Source organism: Engystomops pustulosus, chromosome 11 (assembly GCF_040894005.1).
Source record: "Engystomops pustulosus chromosome 11, aEngPut4.maternal, whole genome shotgun sequence".
Lineage (NCBI taxonomy): Eukaryota > Metazoa > Chordata > Amphibia > Anura > Leptodactylidae > Engystomops > Engystomops pustulosus.
The window spans coordinates 48,159,723-48,184,921 of record NC_092421.1 but is presented as its reverse complement, the minus strand read 5'-3'; the positions used below and the strand labels follow the sequence as shown (position 1 = coordinate 48,184,921).

The 25,199-nt window shown below is 39.8% G+C and overlaps 1 protein-coding gene across 9 annotated transcripts in view; it reads left to right on the top strand.

Annotated features, from left to right (window-relative positions):
* SH3PXD2A (SH3 and PX domains 2A) overlaps positions 1 to 25,199 on the top strand; it is a 168,539-nt gene that overhangs the window by 122,656 nt on the left and 20,684 nt on the right. For 6 of the 9 annotated variants that reach the window (XM_072129540.1, XM_072129534.1, XM_072129535.1 and 3 more), the window contains 2 exons: positions 17,565 to 17,678; positions 20,967 to 21,050. In XM_072129540.1, coding sequence (XP_071985641.1) covers positions 17,565 to 17,678; positions 20,967 to 21,050 — 198 coding nt within the window. The remainder of the gene's footprint in view (positions 1 to 17,564; positions 17,679 to 20,966; positions 21,051 to 25,199) is intronic. The other 3 variants (XM_072129541.1, XM_072129536.1, XM_072129539.1) reach the window with 1 other exon arrangement.

The following is a 25,199-nucleotide window of genomic DNA, read 5'->3' as shown; positions in this document are numbered from 1 at the left end:
ATTTTCCAATATACTTTCTGTATCAATTCCTCATGGTTTTCTAGATCTCTACACGGCTTGTTATATACCGTATATACTCGAGTATAAGCTGACCCGAGTATAAGCCGAGACCCCTAAGTTTACCACCAAAAACTGAGAAAAACTATTGACTCGAGTATAAACCGAGGGTGGGAAATGCATTGGTTACGCCCCCCCCCCAAGTGTATAGGCAGCAAGCCCCCAGTAGTATATAGTCAGCCAGCTCCCAGTAGTAAACAGCCTGCCAGCCCCTAGTAGTATACAGCCACCAGCAGCTAGTAGTATACAGCCAGCCTGCCCCCATGTAGTATACAGCCAACCTGCCCCCATGTAGTATACAGCCAACCTGCCCCCATGTAGTATACAGCCAGCCTGCCCCCATGTAGTATACAGCCAGCCTGCCCCCAGTAGTATACAGCCAGCCTGCCCCCAGTAGTATACAGCCAGCCTGCCCCCAGTAGTATACAGCCAGCCTGCCCCCAGTAGTATACAGCCTGCCAGCCCCCAGTAGTATACAGCCTGCCAGCCCCCAGTAGTATACAGCCAGCCAGCCCCCAGTAGTATACAGCCAGCCAGCCCCAAGTAGTATACAGCCTGCCAGCCCCAAGTAGTATACAGCCTGCCAGCCCCCATGTAGTATACAGCCTGCCAGCCCCCAGTGGTATACAGCCTGCCAGCCCCCCAGTGGTATACAGCCTGCCAGCCCCCAGTAGTATACAGCCTGCCAGCCCCCATGTAGTATACAGCCTGCCAGCCCCCAGTAGTATACAGCCAGCCTGCCCCCAGTAGTATACAGCCAGCCTGCCCCCAGTAGTATACAGCCAGCCTGCCCCCAGTAGTATACAGCCAGCCTGCCCCCAGTAGTATACAGCCTGCCAGCCCCCAGTAGTATACAGCCAGCCAGCCCCCAGTAGTATACAGCCTGCCAGCCCCCAGTAGTATACAGCCTGCCAGCCCCCAGTAGTATACAGCCTGCCAGCCCCCATGTAGTATACAGCCTGCCAGCCCCCATGTAGTATACAGCCTGCCAGCCCCCATGTAGTTTACAGCCTGCCAGCCCCCAGTAATATACAGCCTGCCAGCCCCAAGTAGTTTACAGCCAGCCAGCCCCAAGTAGTTTACAGTCAGCCAGCCCCAAGTAGTTTACAACCAACCAGCCCCCATTTAGTTTACAGCCTGCCAGCCCCCATGTAGTTTACAGCCTGCCAGCCCCCAGTAGTATACAGCCTGCCAGCCCCTAGTAGTTTACAGCCAGCCAGGAATTGATACAGAAAGTATATTGGAAACATTATTTTTCTGAAATGGGAATACCCTCTTTACAAAATATTTGCACATGAAGAGATTTAAAACCTACCCCATTGATACTAAAATCAATAGTTAAAGACCTTTTTGAGACATTATTGATCAGGGCCTCCCCTCTAATGTGTTTTGGCTGAATTATTGTTAAGAAATATTACATATTGTTGAAGTTTTCACCTGACAATGGAACCTCGAATTCTGCTTTGCTCATTATGACGATTACCTCATGCGGGCTGTTTATATCCATGCCAAGAAACGTGAAGGGAGTAAAATTGACATTCCTTAACCAGAAAATGACTTGCCAGAATCGCAGAGCCAAACTTAGTAAATGGGCATTTGCCAAACCCATTAAAACTTGTATTTCTTAGTCGTTAACTATTAAGAATTTATCTAAGTATAACTATACTTTTTCAGATGTTAGCGCTGTTTGCAGTCAGTTCTAAAGCACCTTGGTTTTACCCTTGACTGTATAAGCTAGGACGCACATGGATTTAGGTTAAATTATTTGACTCCATTGGACCGACCAATGGTGGATGTCTCCGATTAGGAACTTTAGCCCTATAACTCAAAATATATTAAGAGTATTTGAAAATTGGTATCATATCAGAGTCTGCTCATTGGTCAGGTATGATTGGAGAAGTGGTCATACAGAGGAGCCCTAAAAACATATAAAGGTCCAATAAAAGTGAATAGAGAGTATTTCAAGCATGTATGATGACCAATGACCTCCTTAATAGTAAGGGTTTTGTTTGGAGACCACTATTCTGGAGATATGAATGAGATATATTTGAAATTTTCTCTTGGCATGTCTTGTGAGATGTTTCTAGACAACCATGTTTTGGGAAATTGTTTCAACACACTTAGGTGCATTCTCTCACCTGTTATGGGGCAGTGATCTGGTCGCAAGATTTGCAACCAGATCATGGCCCCCTTTGACTTTTAATGGCTCCCCATCATGGTGCAGTGAATAAAAGTCATGTCCTATACTTTGTCAGATTTCCGGTGGGGGCGCTTAACTTCCTATGAAGGGAACACCGCTCCAGTCTGTGCTTACATGTGACCATCTAAATGAATCCTTAGATATAACAATTGATTCATGAGATTCTGACATGATAATAATTCCTTTATTTAAAGCGCACACAGATTATGCAGCGCTGCTCAGAGCTTGCCACATCAGTCCCTGTCCCCAATGGGGCTCACAATCTAATCAACCTACCAGTATGTTTTGGACTGTGGGAGAAAACCGGTGGACCATTGACCCTGGAACTTGAACCCAAGTCCCCAGCTCTGCAAGGCTGTCATGTTAACCACTAAGCCACATTGCTGCCCCATAATCATCAGTCAAATTCATCCTATGTTAGGAGTTGCATCTACCAGAAATGTATGACCTCTCTAGTCTTTATGCCATAAAATTGGAATACTTTGTCTTTTGGATTCTGTTACATATTGTCCTCAAATAAAGACGATCCAGTCATTCATCTGTCTTACAGTATCTATTGTACGTATGACCCTAAGGTTTATGATGTCCCAGTTATTCCATTTTAAGTAAAAAAAAATAGATAAACTGAATTTATCAATGTTTCGTTTTACTAACCCCATTGACGGTTGTTAAACAGGCCACACACACTCATTGTGTAGTTGAAAGAGTTTTTTTCCTTCCCGCAGTTTTATTAGAATTATTATTGTACATATCACAACATTTTCAGATTCTTGCATTGTCTTTTTTTACGTATATAGTAGCTTTCTAATACTTTCAAAACAATATTCTTACTTTTCTAAATAGGACACGAAAGCATTGCACAGTCATGACAAAGCCTGAACCTTAGTGCTATATACTAGTAATAGCTGGCATCTTTATGCTGTTTGTTCAAAACTTCATAGACTAGAAAGAACTTTGAAATTATTAAGTCAACCATAAATACTTGCAAATAACTTACCATGACTTATCTGCTCCTCATGGCAGTTCAGGACTTGCAGCTAAATATAAATATCCTCATGAATACAGCTAAAGATTTTGCATTTTTTATTTTGTATAATGCCAAATAATCTAGTAGTACGTACAGATCTGTCTTACCATTTCCCTTGGTTGCGAATATCTCAATATAAGGCAAGATGACTATCTTCTCATGTTGTTTTATGCTGTGCCATTCAGTAATATCCTATATACCTTTGTAGCCAGCTGGTCCTTGTGATGAGTTGCAGCCAGATTGTTTTAAATCAATGTACTAATAAATTGGAGTATTTAACCAAATGTAGGCCATTCTACCATGTGCCTTTACGGCCTCAAACCAGTCACAGTGATTTTGGACATTAAACAATTCACAGGTCCTTATGGAGTGGCGTACTACACCCCGACTTCACTGCACAAGCACCATCAGTACGGCCCATGTGCAGTGAAGCCGGCATACTGTTCCAGCTTCACTGCACGCATCTTGAGAGGAGTAATCTAAGTGATTAAGTATAAGTGGAGACTTTAAAATGTTGATTTGGGACCCTAAACCTCAGGTTCATATGGCCCTTTGGTCCCAAATTGACCTGAAAGGTCTTCTTTCATAATAATCCCTGAAAGTGCACACAGCACAAAAGTAAGTAGCAGGACTCCTGAATCAGACTCTCTGTGATTCTTTGGGTACATGACTGAGCTCTGATGAATAGGAGGAGCTGTAGCAAGAGAGTTAGTACTCATCCTGCCCCCCACAGTCTCTGTTAGCGAGGAAGGACAGTGAAAAGAGAACACCGTATTTGACTTAATGAGAATGGCAGTGAGAGGGCAGCATGGTTAGAACAAGGAAAGGCTGAATCAAAAGAGGCAAAGACACATATACTTGCAGAGACATGTCTAATAGAAGAGATTTATAGAAAAGTGACCAACCCCTTTAAGTTAGTCAGATCTCAATACTTGTAGTTCATTTTTCTCTAGTCTTTAAATTAAATTTAAATTAAAGTTTAAATGCTGTTGAATCCTACAAGTTACTATGCTTATTTTTTAATATTAATGAATAAACATTTCATAAATGTCCCATTAAGTTAAAAACAAAATGGAACTTTAGGCAAATTTGTATGTAATGACACATGCAAATGAGGCTGGCAGTCTTCTAGTCCCAGCTAATAGTAATGTCCTAGGATTGGAAAATTGTAAACCTCTGGCATTTACATTGCCGTTACTAGACACTGGCAAGGATGAAACCCTTTGCTCCAAGTTTCAAGTGAGAGTTTCATATTAACTGAAGTCATATGTTATGAAATCGTAAATCCCATTCTAACGATTCAAAAGGAATAGATTTTACGGTTCCCGGCAGGCTGGAGAGCAGGGTAGTCAAACTTTGGATTGTAAAAATGGAGATTGCTGAGTAAGATCATTGGTGCAGACTATATAAAACTAATGGTATTCTAGTATTTGCTAAGGAGAGGATGTAATCTTATGCCGAAATAACAAAAGATGCCTGGGGTTGTTGAAGGGGATCTGAGTGCTTTTTTTTTTATATATAATTTTTTTTTATTTTGCTACTAGCTGTATGCCTTCAAACAAGGACTGAAAATGGAGCAGAAAGAAGGTGCTCTGCAGACCATCTTGTGGTTGAGTTGCTGAGTTTCTATTTCAGGGTATGTCCACATGTTCAGTTTTTCAGATGCAGTTTTTAAGGCCCAAACCAGGAGTGGAGTGAAAATAGGGGAGGGCCGCACATCTTAATAATAAGTCCCCATTATGATCCTCACCTGCTTTGGGCTTCAAAAACTGAACGTGTAAACTCACCCTCAGCACTTCGCACTTAGTACAGTCATCGGCAGCGTCTATGAAATGCTAGATCCCCACCGATAGGATGTTTTAAGGTTTAGACATCAGTATCCTTAACTAAGAAAATCCCTTTAATGCGTAAATGCTACTTACAGGAATTGTTTAGTAATAGTTTAGTCACAATGGCATGCATGCTTTATAAGTTTTGCCCCATTGTGTAGGTTATTGGATAGTCACACTCACCCACCCTATCAAACATTGGATATGGAGAGACACATTTACATGATGGGTGCTAAAGTTTTTTAGGAAACAATCCAAAAACTAGTAAACATCATGCCTAGGTCTTATTCTACTTATATCTGCATGTTGCCTTTCTTTGAACAGCCACATTCAAGGTGGTCTGGGCAGAATACAAATCTGTTGTCCCAAAGTCTTTGTTTTCTCTCCTCCATAAAGCAAAACCTTGTAAATAATACATACAAGGTTTAAAAGTTTTCCCCCATGGTCTCCAGTCTGTGACTTTACTGCAGTACCAATTCAATGACCATCCTGGCATTTTTATGGTACCACAGAGAACCACAAATGTTAGAGACCAATGGTCTACACTTCATGGAAGCAGCCAGCGGTAGACTTTGCAGAACAATTCAGCATATTGCTTTAGCAGTAATTAGTCCCAAAACTCTGCTCACCTGTTACACACCCACCCTTAAGGTGCACAGAACTACACCTTGAAGTATATAAGGCCCATTCATACCAATGTCTTTTGATTATGAATAGCCTTAATCATGATTAAGACTAATTATAGTCAAAACATGTCAGTCTGAATGGGCTTTACAGGTATGCACTATGTTTTTTTTAATTCTATGAAATAAATTAAGATTTTTTTTAATGTCCAATGGAGTGCTAGAAGATTTTTCTGGTATCATATTGCCTTAGTGATGTTATTTTATTTCAGCATTGCTGCTTCAAGATCATGGTCTCTTTGTCAATATTTCAGTAAAAAAGCATCTGTCTTTTTGCTGCGCCATTCAGAGCAGATCTTTATTGGCTATACAATCTTTATTTTCTTGGCAATTTGGACATATAAGGGCTTATTTTTTGCGACATGAGATGCACTTTGCAAATTCTTAATTTTAGTGGGTCATTAGCTTATTGATGAGATTTTATTAACTCTTGAATGTATGGGTGAAAAGAAAAATGTCAATTTTGGTTTCTTTTCTTTTTGTATTTGTTGTAGGTCATACACCGTACACTAAAAATACTATATTATCTTTATTCTATAGGTCACTACGATACTTGATTTATATAGTTTTTCATTTATTTTTACAATTTTACTGGAAAAAAACTAATATAGAGGAAATCTCATTTGTTTTTGCATCGCCATCTTTTCGGAGACGTAACTTTAATATTTTTTTGTTGACAGAGCTAGTTTAGGGCTTATTTTTTACGTGTTCAGTTGTCCTTTCAATTGGTACCATTTTGGCGCACATAACTTTTTTTGATCACTTTTTAGAAAATTTTTGTGAAGAGACTTTATGAAAAATTTACATTTTTGGCGAGTTTTTCGGGTTTTGTTTTGGCGGCGTTCACCGAGCGGGCCCAATAATGTTTCTGAGTTATTGTATGGATGTTACGGACGCGGCAATACCAAATATGTTGGTTTTTTTTACGATTTTGTTTTTTTTTTCACTTTATTGTATGTGTATAGGGAATGTTTGTGTTTAGGGGACTTTAATGTTATTTAATTAATTCTTTTTATTAAAAAATGTTTTTATTAAATGTTTTTTTTTTCACTTTTACAGATAAGCTTGAACAAGCGATCCACTCGCTTGTTCAAGCTATTCTTCACCTTACACAGTGTAATATAGATGTATTACACTGTGTAATGTAACACACTGTCCCGGGTCATATGACGTCAGTTCATATGGAACAAGATATCAAGTACTATGCAAGTTTGGATATTGCTGCACGTGTTACAATACAGCCTGACATGATTGTGTGATATCAGTGTTGCTATGAGCTGCAGATCTACAGAAGGACTTATCACTGGGAAAGGCATGTGGTGAGGTCACAAGCTCTACCTATACCCAGGACATTTGCATGCATGGTTGAAGGTCAGATGCTAGTGATGTTGTAATATCACAGTCTCTATGGATTAATACAATTGCTCTATTCTACCCAGTAAGACAATTCAAATATTCAAGAGATAAATATATGCAGTGAACTGGTTTGACTCGTGTGTCACAGCGATTTGTAGCTGCCAAGAGACTTTCCATCAAACAGAGATGTGTCCAAGCTAAATACATGAAATGAGACAATCTCCAGAGGATTAGATTTCCCTCCTTGCAGATGGTTTATATATTTTCCATGTATGTATGCAGAAAAATTGAATTTTTTGTATTTAACAATAATATCTTCGCTTAGGGATGATGTTTAGTATGCTTTTTGTCCTGTTGAAATAGAAAATTCCACCAGGATCAGCTTGGTGGTGTAGCCTGGTAGGTCTTCAGTTGAAATGGAGGCTTAGGTGGCCTTTTTAAGGATTTTTTTACATGATGGATAGATTGGAGATTTTAGTTTAGATGGACGATCCTCAGCATGTGAATACTACCATTTGCTTGTAGCTTCAGATTTTTCTGTGAATTTGTCACAGATTTTTGCTACAGATTTTTGACAAAAAAGTTGCAGTAAAATGTACTGTAAAAATCCGAATTCTTGCCTATCCTATCGTTGAAGGAAAATCCAGTTCATTAACGTGTTTTCTACAAATTTCATGCCAATGATAATGATCGTGGACTTGTACTGGTGGAGGTACAAGACTGTCAACTCCTAACCTAAACGGGTGATGGCTAGAACTGGGACACGGGCAAGAATAGAGTCGCATAAACAGGAGCAGAGTTGCAGTAGTAGTAGAAGACATCTCACAGTATCTTACAGTATATAGTGTAACCTTGTTTTTATCACTGCCATTGCTCCTGTTAGTAGAGAATTGTCTGATCTCGATCGGAGTATAGTAACCCATTTTAAAGATAGGTGATCAATGCAAAAAATCTGTTGTAATCCTTTCAAGTCTCAAATCTATCATATCTGCCATATTTTCAGAGTAATTTATTATCATTATTATTTTTCATCTCGTGATCCATCTTGAGAGAAGATTGGCTTGCCATCTGTGCTTTTCTGCATGTCTTACAAGGGTTGGGCTCAGGCCGTCACCTTTTCAACTCGCATCAGTGAGCAAATTACATCAACAGATATGGATATGCTGGGGAATAGGAGTAGCAGGACAACCCATTCCTTATTGCGATGACCCTTTACTGTAGTGGAAATTCTGATGCACATCTGGAAAAATAACATTGCTCTGGCTGCCATTAAAATGTAAGAGATGGGAGTGAACTGTTTAAAGTCATTAGTACTTGATGCATGCAAAAATGCTAATTCACTAAAGTAACCCTGAACTTTTTGGGCAGTGTCCTTATATCTTCATCTGGTGCATTCTCAAGGTCTAAATATGATTTAAATGACATGGGCCACAGATTTAAACTTCCTTGTATGGGGAAATTACAGTAAGGGTGTTGGTCACGCTGCTCTGCTTAAAAATGAAAACTCTCTAGGAGTAAATGAACTTAAAGGGGTTGGCCACTTTACCTCATGGTTTTTGTAATGTGTGTATGTAAATGTGTGTGGGGGGGTATTCTGTAATTCACCAATATACATCTATTTAAAGTTCAGCTCTGCTTTCTTGATATGTAAAGTAAAGCTTCCGTCTTTTACCTCATCAGCCAGACATTCCTGTCTATAAAATGGCCGCAGATAAAGGGTCATGTGATCTCTATTTGTCCATGAACAATTTCCCTGCCAGGACCTTAGGACTGTATTTATGAATACAAGATTAAGGTCCTGGCAGGGCGATTTCTCATGGACAGATAATATCGCATGAACCTCCATGGTTGCTCAGTGTTTTGACTATACATTCCAGCCAATGTGTTGCGAGTTGGACGTATCACAGTCGCTAGCTTGTTAAGGGCCTTACTCATAAACCCAGGCACCGTGACTGTGGTAATCTTCTATTTGCTATACATGGCCTCCTTCCTTCTAAAATCTTATAAACAATTATGCTTATGAGCCACAAGGCCTCTAGGGGCCGTTACCAGAGCCGCTCCACGCTGTTTTACAGGCTGTTACACTGTCTCCCCTTCTGCTTCTTTATGACTTCCCCCTCCCTCTGCCTTATGTAATCTCACAGTAGCCGGGGAATTGCTCCTTCACAGTGTAACTGCCTGTAAAGCCTAAGCACGGAAGGCCTCTGTACCAGGAGCCCAAGAACTCATTCGGCTCATTAGCATAAGTTGATATTAGAAGAGAGTTGGCTATAGATAACCAATCTAATATCATTACCACAGTCATGGTGCTCCTTAAGCATTGCACAATAAATTAAGCTTAAAAGACAACTTAGAGTGTGCAACACCACATTTATCAACTGAGAGTTTTCAAAAGAACGCAAATGTAATCGCAAAACTACATAACATAGAAGGTGGTATATGTGGGTCCATCGCTACTACAGGGGGAAGTTTTTGCTCAATTTTATGTTTGAGGTATCGGAGAATTTCCTGTGCAAAAACATCGCAAAAAGGCAGAAATTGAGCAGGTGTTAAACATACGTGAGACTGGTGCAGTCTATTTGCATAGAGCACACACAGCTGAAGGCATTTAACACTGCACATACACCAGACTATAAATCCGACTGGTGGAAACCTGCCAGTCTAACACATAGACAACTGCTCAAAATCCTGCCCCTAATGATAAATACCCCCCTATTTGTGCAAGTGCAGTTCTTTTATACTGTATCTTGTGATGCGATGGATATACTGAATGCCGGGTTCACATAGTCTTTGTCTTGCTACTCTTCTGTCCACACATCTGGAGTCATATAACAACTTAAAACTTTGGCTCAATCCAGAGTCTACAAAATCTAGAAAGAATAGATAATAGACATAACTTTACAAGGTTGACATTGATCTTCTAAGTATCTGCTTGCTTAATTTTGCATAACCCACTATTTAGGTATGTGCTTCCATACAGCATAGTATAGCACTCCAGTAACACATAAGCCTTCCTAATTGATGTAACAGAGCAAAACATTTACCTCTAAGATATCAAGCGCTAAATATATAAGCTGGTTTAGATTTGAGTGGGTGTAGGGGGAATATCTAGTTTTCTTCTTCCTTCCAGGTTTTAAGATTTATGATGCGGGATATATCCAGGTATCCAATCTGTGTTTCCACTCTTCAGTCCAACAGTTGTTTGCATATAGCACAACTCCAAAGTTTGGCAGACGTTTTACCATTATAGTCTAACATGCTAATACCTTTAATGTCATGGCTTCATCTTTGGATATAATACTGAAAACCAGCAAAACTACCGCAAACAGACCCAAAATGCATCACATCTGTCCTACAGTATATGAAAGGCCGTATGCCTGCTCGGCTACAGCTCGGCAGGCATACGTTTGTGTAAATGTAGCCTAAGATATGCCATAATGTCCTTATATGCTGCTGCCTTAATATCTTACGGTATACACATGCTATAGATATGTATAAGCCATAAACAATAAGATAAGTTGTGGACAATTTGGCACATGGTGTGACTTAATCAGAATCGACTCCAGGTTTCAGTAGGCCCCTGGGCAACAGAGCCTCAGTGGGCCTCTATGCAGCGAACTCACGTGGCGACATTTAAAAAATCAGAAACTAAAACAATCTCCTGTTCCCTAGTTTATGATCCCAAACAGCCCCCTCATGGTTATTTTATATACAGCCCCCTTACCCTATGGATTCCTTATGTAAAGCCTTATGTGGGCCCGCCGGCCCTGTACTTCATTCCCCTTGGCATGCAATAGTAGTCACAATAGCCTATGAGCCACCTTGATATCACTTTGTATTATTTTTGCTATACCTCTTATCCCACTTTGCCTTGTACAATACCTTGATTACACGCTGAGCTATACACCTGTTTCTTGTTTTTATCTTTAATATGAAATACAATTTCTTGATGCTACATAAACTTTGCAGAAAGTTAAGAGTATGGATAAATTGCCATTTGGATCACGTCTGACAGCCTGGCTGTATGATCCCATGTGTCTCATTATGGAGGCTCTAGATATGCTAGGTCTGTACTGTACTGTGTGTCCATTATTGAGCCAGTGTAAATCAATATGATTTCATTCTTTGGCTCACTTAGTTCCATCTTTTCGAGTGGCATATTGAATTGTAAACGCCTTAGGTCATTGGAATCCTATGAAACCTCAGCTGACAATGAGAGTAAGCACATGAAGCTGCCTTGTATTAGACATAATTAGAACATTTTCCACTGCTCCAAAACTGCCTTGAAGAAATACAGCACAGTACTGTATTTCAGATATGATCGCTAATGTATACCACTGCTCAGGGACTTAACTTTAAGGAGTGCAGCTGGGAGCCTTAAGAGCCTATTTGATGCCTTCCCTATGTGAAAAGACACGTACCCTAAATGATACATATATGGTTAAAAAGAACCTTTTGGCACAAAATTATATAATACACTCACCGGCCACTTTATTAGGTACACCATGCTAGTAACGGTTGGACCATCTTTTGCCTTCAGAACTGCTTCACTTCTTCGTGGCATAGATTCAACAAGGTGCTGGAAGCATTCCTCAGAGATTTTGGTCCATATTGACATGATGGCATCACACAGTTGCCGCAGATTTGTCGGCTGCACATCCATGATGCGAATCCCCCGTTCCACCACATCCCAAAGATGCTCTATTGGATTGAGATCTGGTGACTGTGGAGGCCATTTGAGTAGTTTCATAGTTTCTACGGTTGAAAAAAGACACTTGTCCATCAAGTTCAACCAAGGAAGGGAAGGGATTGGATGAGGAAGGGATTTAGGGGAAACAATTCTATATAACATAACCATCAATGTTATTTAGGTGTAAAAAGGCATCTAGACCCTTCTTGAAGCTATCCGCTGTCCCTGCTGTGACCAGCGCCTGAGGCAGGCTATTCCACAGATTGACCGTTCTCATAGTAAAAAAGCCCTGTCGCCTCCGGTGATTAAACCTTGATTTCTCCAAACGGAGACAGTGCCCCCTCGTCTTTTGATTTGATCTAATCTGAAACAACTTACCACCATATTTTTTGTATGGACCATTCATATATTTAAATAAATTAATCATGTCCCCTCGTAGTCGTCTCTTTTCCAGACTAAATAAATCTAGTTGTTTTAATCTTTCCTCATAACTGAGACCCTCCATACCCCTTATCATTTTTGTGGCTCTACGTTGAACCCTCTCCAGCTCCAGGGCATCCTTTTTATGGACCGGTGCCCAGAACTGGACAGCATATTCCAGGTGTGGCCGAACCAGTGCCTTGTATAGTGGTAATATTACATCCCTATCACGAGAGTCCATACCACTTTTGATACATGACAAGATCCTACTGGCTTTAGAGGCAGCTGATTGACATTGCATCCTGTTATTCAATTTATCATCTACTAGTACCCCCAGGTCCTTCTCAACAAGGGACTCTCCCAGATTTACTCCCCCAAGGACATATTTTGCCTTTGGATTATTGGCCCCCAGGTGCATAACCTTACATTTATCCACATTAAACCTCATTTGCCAAGTGGATGACCAAACATTCAGTTTGTCCAAGTCACCCTGCAGCCTATGAACATCCTCCATAGACTGTATTACACTACACAGTGCAGTGAACTCATTGTCCAACAAACCATGTTCAAGAAACCAGTCTGAGATGATTTCAGCTTTATGACATGGCGCATTATCCTGCTGAAAGTAGCCATCAGATGTTGGGTACATTGTGGTCATAAAGGGATGGACATGGTCAGCAACAATACTCAGGTAGGCTGTGGCGTTGCAACGATGCTCAATTGGTACCAAGGGGCCCAAAGAGAAAATATTCCCCACACCAGGACACCACCACCACCAGCCTGAACCGTTGATACAAGGCAGGATGGATCCATGCTTTCATGTTGTTGACGCCAAATTCTGACCCTACTACCTGAATATTTTATGATAGAAACAAAGCATTGTTATGAGAAAGCTATTAAGTGTTTTTAACATCTTTGAATTCGTGCATGTCCTTTAAATTTAAATAAATAAAAAGTTATGTCCTTTTTTAAAACACTGCCGCACACCTGGAAAGGACACTGATTACGCCGCACACACGCGCGTCCTAATGAGCAGGTGGAGTTTCACTCCCCTGTCTCACTGACGCACGTCCGGAACAGTATATTACCTGTCCTTTCCAGACCTGCGATAGCCATGAGTAAGAGTGCATAACGCACTCGAAACGCGTAGGCAAGAAATCATAGTCCACACCGTGGACGCAGTGCTGGAGCGCATGTAAGTGTACTCTTGTTTTTACTGGAGCAAATAAAGTGTTTCAAGATTTTCCACACTACTCTGCGCTGGATTGATGTACTTTTTTGGATTTTCCCCTACTACCCGAATGTCGCAGCAGAAATCGAGACTCATCAGACCAGGCAACGTTTTTCCAATCTTCTACTGTCCAATTTTGATGAGCTTGTGCAAATTGTAGCCTCAGTTTCCCCTTCTTAGCTGAAAGGAGTAGCACCCGGTGTGGTCTTCTGCTGCTGTAGCCCATCTGCCTCAAAGTTCGACGTACTGTGCATTCAGAGATGCTCTTCTGCTACCGGGTGGCGATTTGAGTCACTATTGCCTTTCTATCAGCTCGAACCAGTCTGCCCATTCTCCTCTGACCTCTGGCATCAACAAGGCATTTCCGCCCACAGAACTGCCGCTCACTGGATGTTTTTTCTTTTTCGGACCATTCTCTGTAAACCCTAGAGATGCTTGTGCGTGAAAATCCCAGTAGATCAGCAGTTTCTGAAATACTCAGACCAGCCCTTCTGGCACCAACAACCATGCCACTTTCAAAGGCACTCAAATCACCTTTCTTCCCCATACCTATGCTCGGTTTGAACTGCAGGAGATTGTCTTGACCATGTCTACATGCCTAAATACACTGAGTTGCCGCCATGTGATTGGCTGATTAGAAATTAAGTTTTAACGAGCAGTTGGACAGGTGTACCTAATAAAGTGGCCGGTGAGTGTATACCCCTGTCAAGTATGTTATCAGATTCCAGATCATGGTCCAGTGTGGTGGAATCCTTCAGAAAATCAACTTTGAAGAGAGATTTAATTTTTTTTTTTTTAAGTCAGGGGGTGGAGTCCTCAGCACGGAAGTCAAGCTCTCCCTGACTCAGAATGCCATGTCTACTGTTATTGATAGCTCTGCATCCAAGGGATATAAATAACTGGCTGGCTCTCCTGATGTCTTGTCCATGATGTCAGTCACAGCAGAGGGATGTTAAGAGTCAGGGAAAGCTTGACTTTATTACTAAACTCTCAGGCTCCACTTTATGAATCCAGTTTACATCTCAATTCAATGTTAATTTTCTGGATGATGACTCCATAGTGGGTCATGAAAACCATGATCTGGAAATTGATAATCTGATTGACCACATACTGGTATTGGTGTCTTAGGGCAGGTTCTGCTGACAGGACTGGAATAGATTTTGCATTTGGATTCTGCAACATCATCTTACTGTCATTGCCTATAAGTTATTACATTCTAATTGTATTTGTCAGTTGGTAAGGTTGCTTTTAGGAAAGGTTTACACTTTGCATTATGGAAATAACATAACATAACAGAGTAGTTCGATCCTGTATAAGTTTAAAAATACACTTGGAGTAAGAAAGAAGCTTCCCATTTAACTTCAGCAATCTCTGTTTGTCATTCCACCTCCTTCACACATCTTTTAGTCCAGTTCACCTTGTTCTGCCAAGATGTATTTGGCATAAGTTTCAGAGTGAATGGTCAGTTTAAGACAGAGTAAGAAACAGTGTCTGAATGGAGAACGAGACATTCTTCTTAGATAAGATACAGTATTTTACAAAGTTTATTGATTTATCCAAAACTTGTTGAAATGTTAGTGACCATTTAAGATGTGGCTCGTTACAGACACTAAAAATAGGATTTACATGCCAAATGTATAGGTATGTTCACATGACAAACATTTTTATCCCATTGACGTTAATGAGAGGCCACCAGTGATGCCGCTGAAATAATACAGATCATGTCAGTCAAAATCCATGTAGCTAAGCACTAAATTTGACATGGGTTTTCTTGCGGAAAATCCTGTCTCTTTTTTTTACTTTTTGGAATCTCAAGACTAGTATTAGAAATTGTCAAACTGTCCTTTTTTCCTCCTTTTTCTTATGTATCCCTTCTGATACCCGTTGAGGCTTAGCCTTTATAAACTGGTTGCAGTTCATAGCCTCAAGCAGTTAGTACATGCAATATTCAAAAATATAGAAACCAAAAAATCATACTGTGCGTTTATTCATGTAACCGGAAGGATAATGTCCCTGTCAGCTGAGTATCATCCAGTGTCCCTTTTTTTTTAGTTCTTAATTATACATGAATGTCAGGCAATATGTGAATAGTTTGATGAATAAAAATAGGACCCAACAATAGAGATCTGTTTTCAATAACCGGAATCTGGCATTCCTTCCACGCCAGCTTTCTTCCAAATGGTTTGTGGCTGAGTGAAACAAATCCTTTATATGTAACAGACATGAAACAGCACATTCCGATAGTTGGTAAGATCAAAAAAAGTTTTTATTTTGCTCATTATTGTACACTCGACACCCTATCTTGAAAAAACCCAAAATGTAGATATGTCTGCTAATTTATTGAACAAGAAAAACTGAAATATCACATGGTCACTTTGCTGTGACACTCATATTTAACTGGCATGTTCCCCATTTGCTTCTGATCCTTCTTGAGCTGGTTCTGCTTCTTCAGTGGAGTCCAGCTTTGTTCAATTAAACTGTTTAGACTTGCTTAGGAAAGGCACACACCTGTCTATATAAGACCTCACCGTGCTTATCAGAGCACATGAAAATCAAGAGGTCTAAGAAACTGCCCAAGAGGTCATAGACATAATTGTGGCAAGGCGCAGATCTGACCAAGGTTACAAAAGAATTTCTGCAGCGCTCAAGGTTCCTAAGAGCACAGTGGCTCCTTAAATGGAGTAAGTTTGGGATGCACTCATCTCTTCCTCGACCTGGTTCTCCAGCCAAACTAAGCAATCATGGGAGAAGAGCCTTGGTTCCACAGAGTCACCTATCACTGCAGCCTCCACCAGTTGGGGCTTTATGGCAGATTTTGCTGACAAAACTCTCTCCTCAGTACAAGACGTATTAAAAACACATTAAGTACTCCCAGAATATGAACAATATGATTCTCTGATCTGTAGATCTGAAGATTGAACTATTCGTGTTCATTATAAGCCGTATGTGTAGAAAAAAATCAGGTGCTGCTCATCACCTGCCATGTACAATACCAACAATGAAACATGGTGGTGGCAGCGTCATGCTTTGAGGGCAGGGACAGGTCGACCGGTTGCAATAGAAGGAAAGGTTAATGCGGCCAAGATATATTCTTTATGAAAACCTCTTCCAGTGGGTCTAGACCTCAAACTGGGCCGAAGGTTCACCATCCAACAAGACAATGACCCTAAGCACACAGCTAAAATAACAAAGCAGAGGCTTCAGAACAACTCTGTAAACTTTGGCCTCCACTATTGTTCACCATCCAACCTGAGGGAACAGGAGAGGATCTGCAAGGAAGAGACAGAGGATCCCCAAATCCAGGTATGAAAATCATTCCCAAGAAGACTCATGGCTCCAAAGCTGCCTCTACTCAATACTGAGCGAAGGTTTTGAATACTTATGACCATGTGATATTTCAGATGTTCTTGTTTAATAAATAAGCAAAAAAATCTACATTTTTGTTTCTTTTCAGTCAAGATGAGGTGCAGATTGCACACTAATAAACAAAAACAAGAACTTTTTTGATGTTACCAATTGGCTACAATGAAACAAAGAGTGAAAAATTTGAAGGGAATACTTTCCGTACCCAATGTATAATCCTTGGATGAACACATCAATAATCCAACCTTTACTATCTGCCCTCGCTGTAATTTATGAGTTATCTAATTTTCGGTTAATAAAAAATGAAAAGAACTATCAATGTAATGCATGGACATGCGGAAAGAGACTCCCTTTCTAGCTGTAATCTCTTGCTGAACATTGAGTCTCCAAAACAAATTTTGTCCTGAAACGTTTCAGTTATTGTTTCATTTACCTAATTATTGATGTGGTTATTGATATGTGAATATTATACCGTGTTGTAGTGGTCTTCTATGTTCCAAATGTCAACTACCTGAACTGGAGAATTGTAGCGACACAAATGCATCATCTCTTGCCTTTCCTCTTGGCTCAAGAAACCTGATTTGAGTGGCACAAGACATGAACCACTTTCTGTATTCAAAGATGTCGTTGTATCACTCACCTCAGAATTGAATCAAGAGTAAAAAATAAAATATTTATCATTTTTTTGTATGTTTTTGTTCCTTTCAGGCTGGTGGTTTGTGAGCACAGCAGAAGAGCAGGGTTGGGTTCCTGCAACTTATTTAGATTCTCAAAGTGGTACCAAGGATGATTCTGAAATTAACACTTCTAAGTCTGGAGATGGTAAGTTATATAATTGATTTGTATTTAACCAGTCCTTTTTTGTTTGTTTTTAAAAGCAAAGTACTAGCATACAGTATTCCACAATGTTTTGATTTTACAAAGACATGAAGTGATGAGTAAATGGGTATTTTATAGTAACTATGGATCCATAAGTAGAGATGTGCAGACCCGATGTTCAAGTTTGGGTTCATCCGCGCAACCCATATTGTGTGATTGGCAGCCGAACAATCAATCCGGCAAAGAGACACCCCCCTATCAACTATCCATGGCTGTGATTGGCCACGGGGACACAGGGAATTACACAGCAAAAACCACTAGTGGCGATATCCTGTAGACTGCAACATTTTATGTTTGGCCAAGAGGTTTTTGCTGCTTCACATATTCTAGCTGTGTGGCCACAACTGATATACAGTTCCCAAACTATAAATAATATAAATATTATAAATAATGTATAGAATTTGGCCTTCCATCCATAATTGCATGTATTTTAACGAAAAGTGTTGATTTAAAACTTCCTCAATCAGTTTGTCAGTATCATGACAATGGTGAATGCAACCTTTAACTAATAATGTAAAGTAAAACTTTCTGGGCAAGTATAAGAAAGAATCTAAATTTTTCACTATAGCCCCTTATCTAGTGCATGGTACTAGATTGCCTTTTTATTAGTATTTACTATGTACAAGGTACTAAGTGCACCAAATCAGCACTACAATGTCACCTATCCAGCAAAAACTTCTGACTCAGAATTCGAAAAAGGAATTAGAAAAATTAGCATTAGGAACTGTCGGAAGTTATGGACCCTCACAGTGCAGCTGCTTTACTTGCCTCTTCACCCTCCGACAGAAACTATATGTCCCCCATCACTGTGGGATATGATGGCACTATATTAACATTATTTTATTATTATTATCATTGCCCACCTTTAGGTTTCAAGTGTATTCAGATTTAAATAACATTAGAGATGAGGCTATTTCTCTTTTGCTATAAATAGATCTATAGCCCAGACAGTGGTGTATGACTCCGGTTTTGTCATTCTCCTCAGTAAAACCTATTTTGTAAAATTCTGTGAGGCTGCACGCTTGTTCCTGTTACTGCCCCTCCCAGATGAACGTCTAGAGAAGATTTACATTTCCTTTGACGGTGTAAGACTGGCAGCGTTCAGCTTCTAATTGAGTCCAAGCACAAGCTACTCTGTCATTTCATAGTCTGCGTTCCTCCACAGAAAAAGCTTAGTGCATTTTGTATCCTATTCAAAAGCCATCCCGAGATTAAGAAATAGACAGAACACATCCCATAAATCTCTGCTGGATGTGATTTGAAGATATATTGTATCATTCATATCCAGCATTGGATGATTGCATAGGATATGGGGCATATATATACTGGTACTGTATGTCTTACTCCCAGAACAGTAAAATCTTAGTGAATATCTATAATAATTACTAGTGGGTAGACAAAACACATTTGGTCCCTTTTTTTTATCAGTTCTGTGTTTCACTTTTAACATTAAAATCACTGTACACATTATTGAATGTTTTATTAACTAAGTAATGGCAGTGGGAATCCAGCTAAACCTCTTATCTGTATAAATCTGTTTTTTACTAAACTCGCCGAAGCCTATATCCATTTTCCCTATTGATAATACAACCTTGTTTGGTTGAGGGTACATGTGTAGGGGATAGTTGGAAGGAATAGCTATAGGCCAAATGTGCATTTAGTGTCTAATGTGTGTGGTCATGGTATCTTTTAGAGCAACCACTGCCAATCTAGATGAAGTCTTGAAAAAGCAGCTAATGTGCAGAAACAGCCCGCTCCCTTACTGCAGCAGGAGCCCATGGGTGCATAGGATCCCTTGGGCACATAGCTTACAAATGATTTATTTAGCAATCCAATATACTGTTAGTGTACCCAGTATATTGTACAGTGTATAACAGTAAATAAGGAGATACAACCCACACCTGTGTTTACTTATTATGGGTATTCTGTGCACCCTACAATTTTAGAGATGGGGAAAAATAACTGCAGGTGACGTATTCATGCATGTGTGTCTTTATTTTATGTAGTTGTGTATAAAGTCTGTTTTCTCTCCATCTGTATTTTGCCAAAACTTGATGGAAAGCCTGTGTTGTAAAATATTTCTAGAAAACAGCAGCCACAGACACCACTGTGTGCATGGCTCCTGTCCGCCTCTGACTTTGATATGTGGCAGCATTGTGGGCTCCCATCATTTGTTGAGTTTATTCTCACTGATTTCTAGAAGAATAGAAATCTATTGAGACACCAAATAGAATTGTTAAAGCATTAAAGCCTAATATACTGTACAGTTTGGAAAATGAGATGTAATAAATATTTCACCATACCTGAAAGATGATTCCGGCACTCGCTTAGTCTTTCTCAAACCGCACTTGACAAGTTGAAAATTAGAATCTGGGATCTGGAAGAGCATGGATTGTGTATAGAGCAGATGTAGCTGCCCGAATACATTACATTCTATATTTTATTCATCACAAACTTCTACAGTAACTCTACTTAAATGTCTCAAAAAAATGCTTCCCCCAAAGTATCAAACATGGGAGCAACTTTAACAAGCTCCGGATGTCTGTGTAGTAAGGGAAGGGGAATGTACAAGTTAAAAGCAAGAAGACGCCGCAGCTTGTAACTATCATTTCTCCCTTGTACGGCTTGACAGTGAACCTAGTGGCGTGATACATAAGCTGATGAACTCATGAGTGGTTGTTATATGCGACTCTGCTTTTATCAGACGATTAGCGACAGATATGCATTTTTCTAAGCAAAACATTAAGGTTTGATGCAAAATTGCACCCTCATTGTAAAAGTGTTGGGTGGTGATCATTTAGAATACTCCATTGGAATATCTCTATACCTTACACGTAATCTGGTTGGAAATGTGGACTCCGCAGATGCACCACCACTTACCATACAACGTGTTGGTACCAGAGAGCTTTGGCCGCTTGGGAGCTTTGGGCGCTGCGTATAGCTGCTCCCCCCGCATTCATCCATTCATTTCAAGCCATGTATTTGTAGGATAAAACACATGTGCCTTTACCAAAACCGTGACTCTTTCTATAGTGTTCAGTAACTCCATTAAGTGTTGGTCATCTGCTCATCTCCCTACCCCAGTGTTATAATTCCTCCCACCACCATTTTAACCTGCTACAGTTTAACATTTTTAATGGTTCATGTAATTTTGTTTCTTTTATTTATATTCATTTTCCTGTCATGGTTTCTTTTTTTGTTTGTCTCCATGTTTATGTCCATCTACATTAGTAACTAAGAGGCGCAAAGCTCATCTACGGCACTTGGACCGGCGTTGGACGCTGGGCGGCATTGTCAACAGGCAACAAAGCCGAGGTGAATAGAACATTTTAGAGTGTGTTGGATGTGCTTGTATACATTTACATCTATCGCTGTTCTGCAGGGACTTTCTGGTACTTGCACGTTAATGCCATGTTTCTTATCTTTCATTCCCTGCCTCAGTATAATGCCTCCTTGCTATTGTCTACTATATATAACCGTCCTATAGCTTTACTGGGTATTGGTATCCCATAATGTCACCACATATCAGTTGTATATCAGTTGTATATTTATTGTAATTTTTTATACAGCTTTCCATGTATATAGGGGGCATTTAATAGGAACTGGTGCATCCCCCCCTCACTACATACAACATTCCAGATATAATAATAGGCCTCAGTGCTCATATTAATTATACGATAGAATCTTACAACCCAGTGCCCCTTCCTACCCATTTCCCTCCCACTTGGTGTGGTGGTGGTGTGTGGTGAGGGGGGTCGCAGGCCCGGCCCATCCGGTACAAATTGCATCTTTTTATGACTTGTATGATAGAAACTGGTTACAAGACATACTATGCTCAGGAGCTGAATTCACATTTTTTTAAGCTTCAGAGCTGAAATATTCCACTAGCTCACTATAAGGTCCATTGTGGTGGTCTTTACTTAGTAATAAAAATATTAAAAAAAAAATTTCATTTCCAATTAATCCAGTCAAGGTTGACATATTCTGTGCTTGAATGTTAATAGACAGCTATATATGAGGTGAATATTCCAACTAGTAATCAGAATGTTCATGAAACCACCAAGCTCTATGGAACACAAAAGGTTCCTATATGGAAAATGAGCTCCAGTCTCTCTGCAGTTCTTATTTTACTCCCACATCCCAGCCATAGCAAACACGCAGCTTCCTGATTAACAATTCCTCACTCTGCTTTGTTTTTTTGAATAAGAGAAATAAAAATATGCAATAAACCACAGCGTCCATCAGTCGTGGATAAAGGTAGCGCTGTCTGCAGCGAGGAAATGTATAAAGGGAATTATGATGAAAACTATTTGAGAATAAAATCTGGCTGTGGTTTTGAGCACAACACAAGTTTTCTGTTAAAGGATTCATAATATTCATACATCTTAACATCTTACACAGGTTTCTGCTTCAACTGTGTAACTAGTGGCCTTACCAGAGCCATAGACTAGATTAGTTAGTGGTGCTTCAGTCTGGCTTGTAGGGAAGCCTATAGTGGTGTGAACTGGTGCTGACAAACCCTATAGTGGTGTGAACTGGGACTGACAAACCCTATAGTGCTGTGGACCGGGGCCAACAAATCCTATAGTGGTGTGAACTGGGGCTGACAAACCATATAGTGGTGTGAACTGGGGCTGACAAACCATATAGTTGTGTGAACTGGGGCTAACAAACCATATAGTGGTGTGAACTGGTGCTGACAAACCCTATAGTGGTGTGAACTGGGACTGACAGACCATATAGTGCTGTGGACCTGGGCTAACAAATCCTATAGTGGTGTGAACTGGGGCTGACAATCCCTATAGTGGTGTGGACCGGGGCTGACAATCCCTATAGTGGTGTGGACCGGGGCTGACAAACCCTATAGTGGTGTGGACCGGGGCTGACAAACCCTATAGTGGTGTGGCCCGGGGCTGACAAACCCTATAGTGGTGTGGACCGGGGCTGACAAACCCTATAGTGGTGTGGACCGGGGCTGACAAAGCCTTTTCTTAGGATGCACTGGGGCTCTTAAAGCTTTAAGTGGGATGGAACGGCCAACAGAACCTTTAGGGGGTTGACCAGGGCAGACAAAAAAAGGGCTTTTTTCTGACATAAAGCATGTTTAGCTAAACAAAGGGATTACGATAAAAAAAAAACAGTAAACAATTCCCATTCATTTAATCCTCTGCCACTCTTAATGCCCGTTGCTATATACTTGATAACGTGATGATGTGCCTGTAACATATGACCACTACAGCCAGTCACTGTTCCCAATGGTGGATGACATGAGATAGTTGTGGCCTGTGAGATGCAGCAGTTATATGGATGTAAAGTCACATCACTAAAGAAGTAAAAAAGTACCCTCTGGGGGCACCGGACCCGAGGCACTGGAATATTGAGTGGCTCACATGGTTGATGGTGATTTTTCTTTTTACCATAGTTTTTGCCTTTTGCTATTATTTTTCCTATCTCTAAAGACCACTTTAAATCTAGAATATGGAATTCTTTTGACATCTTCTTCCTCTCCAACTGCTTTATGCTTGTGGGTCAAAGACTGACCACTGTATGGAACATTAAAGTGTTTCTCCAGTTATATCCTCTATGATTATAATGATTTGTAACACTATGCTGTCCTCAGAACACTATAAAAATAGCAATGAAATATAAAAGTATGACGATCCAAAGCCAATTTCATAAGAGCCTAAGTGGTTCCTAATGACGCAGACCATATTGTGTTTGTTCATATAGGGTTTCTTTGTTTACCTCCTTGGCTTTTATGATATTTTTTTAATGACTTTAAATGCAGATGTAAGCAAAAAAAAAAATCTTAATAAATTGTGTGCTTCCCAACAATGAATAACAACCCCAGAATATGTTTGCCACATGCTGAACCTTCCAAGTATGTCCTTGATGCTTTTCCACACCGATAATTATTACGTATTCTGTGGTTGTTCTATCATGAGTAGTCAGTCCTGTCTTGCCATCCATATTTCACTTTAACTCTATTGCTCTTAAGAGCACAATCAGAGAATATACACAATGTTGCAGTTATGGAAATTATATAATGTAATATCCTGATTATACAGATTATAACCAGATGCAAGCAGCACGTAACTAAATAGAAATATGCTTGACGTAAATTAAGAGCAACAATGCTTTAAAGATTTCTGAAAAAACTTTCATGTGACTCATGAGAGTCATTGCAGTAGCTCAAAGTTGCTCAGATGAGATGGCCATAAACTCCTTTTGGATGAGGGATATTCCTCACAGCTCCCTCATGCACATGCATGCTCGGGTTTACCAAATGTTTGTGTGTATTAATAATAGGAATAAAGGAGCGAGACGTGGAATTGGCAACATCCTTAGAAGAGGGGTCATGTCAGTCACAAAAACTTGAAAGATTGGAGACCCCCATACATAATACAGTGAGCTTGTTTGGGTGACTTTTGTTTGGTGGTCTTAACATTTTCCAACAAGTAGCCTATGAAATAGAATGAAAATGATCATTTTCAATTGGATATTATTTGACTAAATCTTTATATTTGAAGATATAAAACAACTAAATGCTCTATAAACTACATAAATGCCACTTAATTTCACTTACAACCAATGGCCATTAGTCAGAACCAGTAGCTTTTTCATCCTATACTTATTGGTCTGATTCGTTAAAGTATTTTTTTCTTTACAGGCTCTATGATTGCAGAGCAAAAATCTCATCCACTTTTTGCAATTTAACCCCTTTGCACCGCTATTGCGCTCTCTTGCCTCTGTATTTCTGCTCAGCACGTGTTCGATCTCCCCGTTACACGGGGTGAATACACCCAGTTTACATTTGTCCGCTGTAAACATTTTCGGTCCGTGATTGTTTTGCATTATGATAACTTTTAACATGCTAAAAATAAATAAAACATTTTGGGGTAATACAAACATTAGTACAAGGCAACCAGATGAATGTGATGCTCCTTTGTATACACTGAAGTCTTTTAATTTTCAAAGAAAAAAGGGGGAAAAGAAATCAAATTTTGATAAAATAATAAATATAAAGAAAAAATATTTGCACATTTACTTAGTATTTTATAATCTGTCATAATTATGGTGGAATTCTACGCCCACAGTGCTCATGGTATACAGGATACCTGCTATATGGGCTAGGAAAATGCCTCATTTATTGGTTCACATATTTTTTGTAGAATTTTTTTAATTGTTTAATTTGTTGGTCCAGTTGAGCCCATAGGTTCATCTTTTATCCTTACAGATGTAGTTGTATAACATCACAATTGGTAGGTGCATTGTGTTAGACTTACTATCGAATAACTTTCTTTCATTGTCTTCTGTGACAAGATTTTGTGGTACATCCTCAGTGTCAGGTTGTTCTTTTGTACTTTTGCATGTGTTTACAGCCAGGTACTAATATAGAAACTTCTTAAGAAAGTAGTTCTATATAATTGGCTGTCCCTTTTCCATAAATGGATCCCCCGTTGA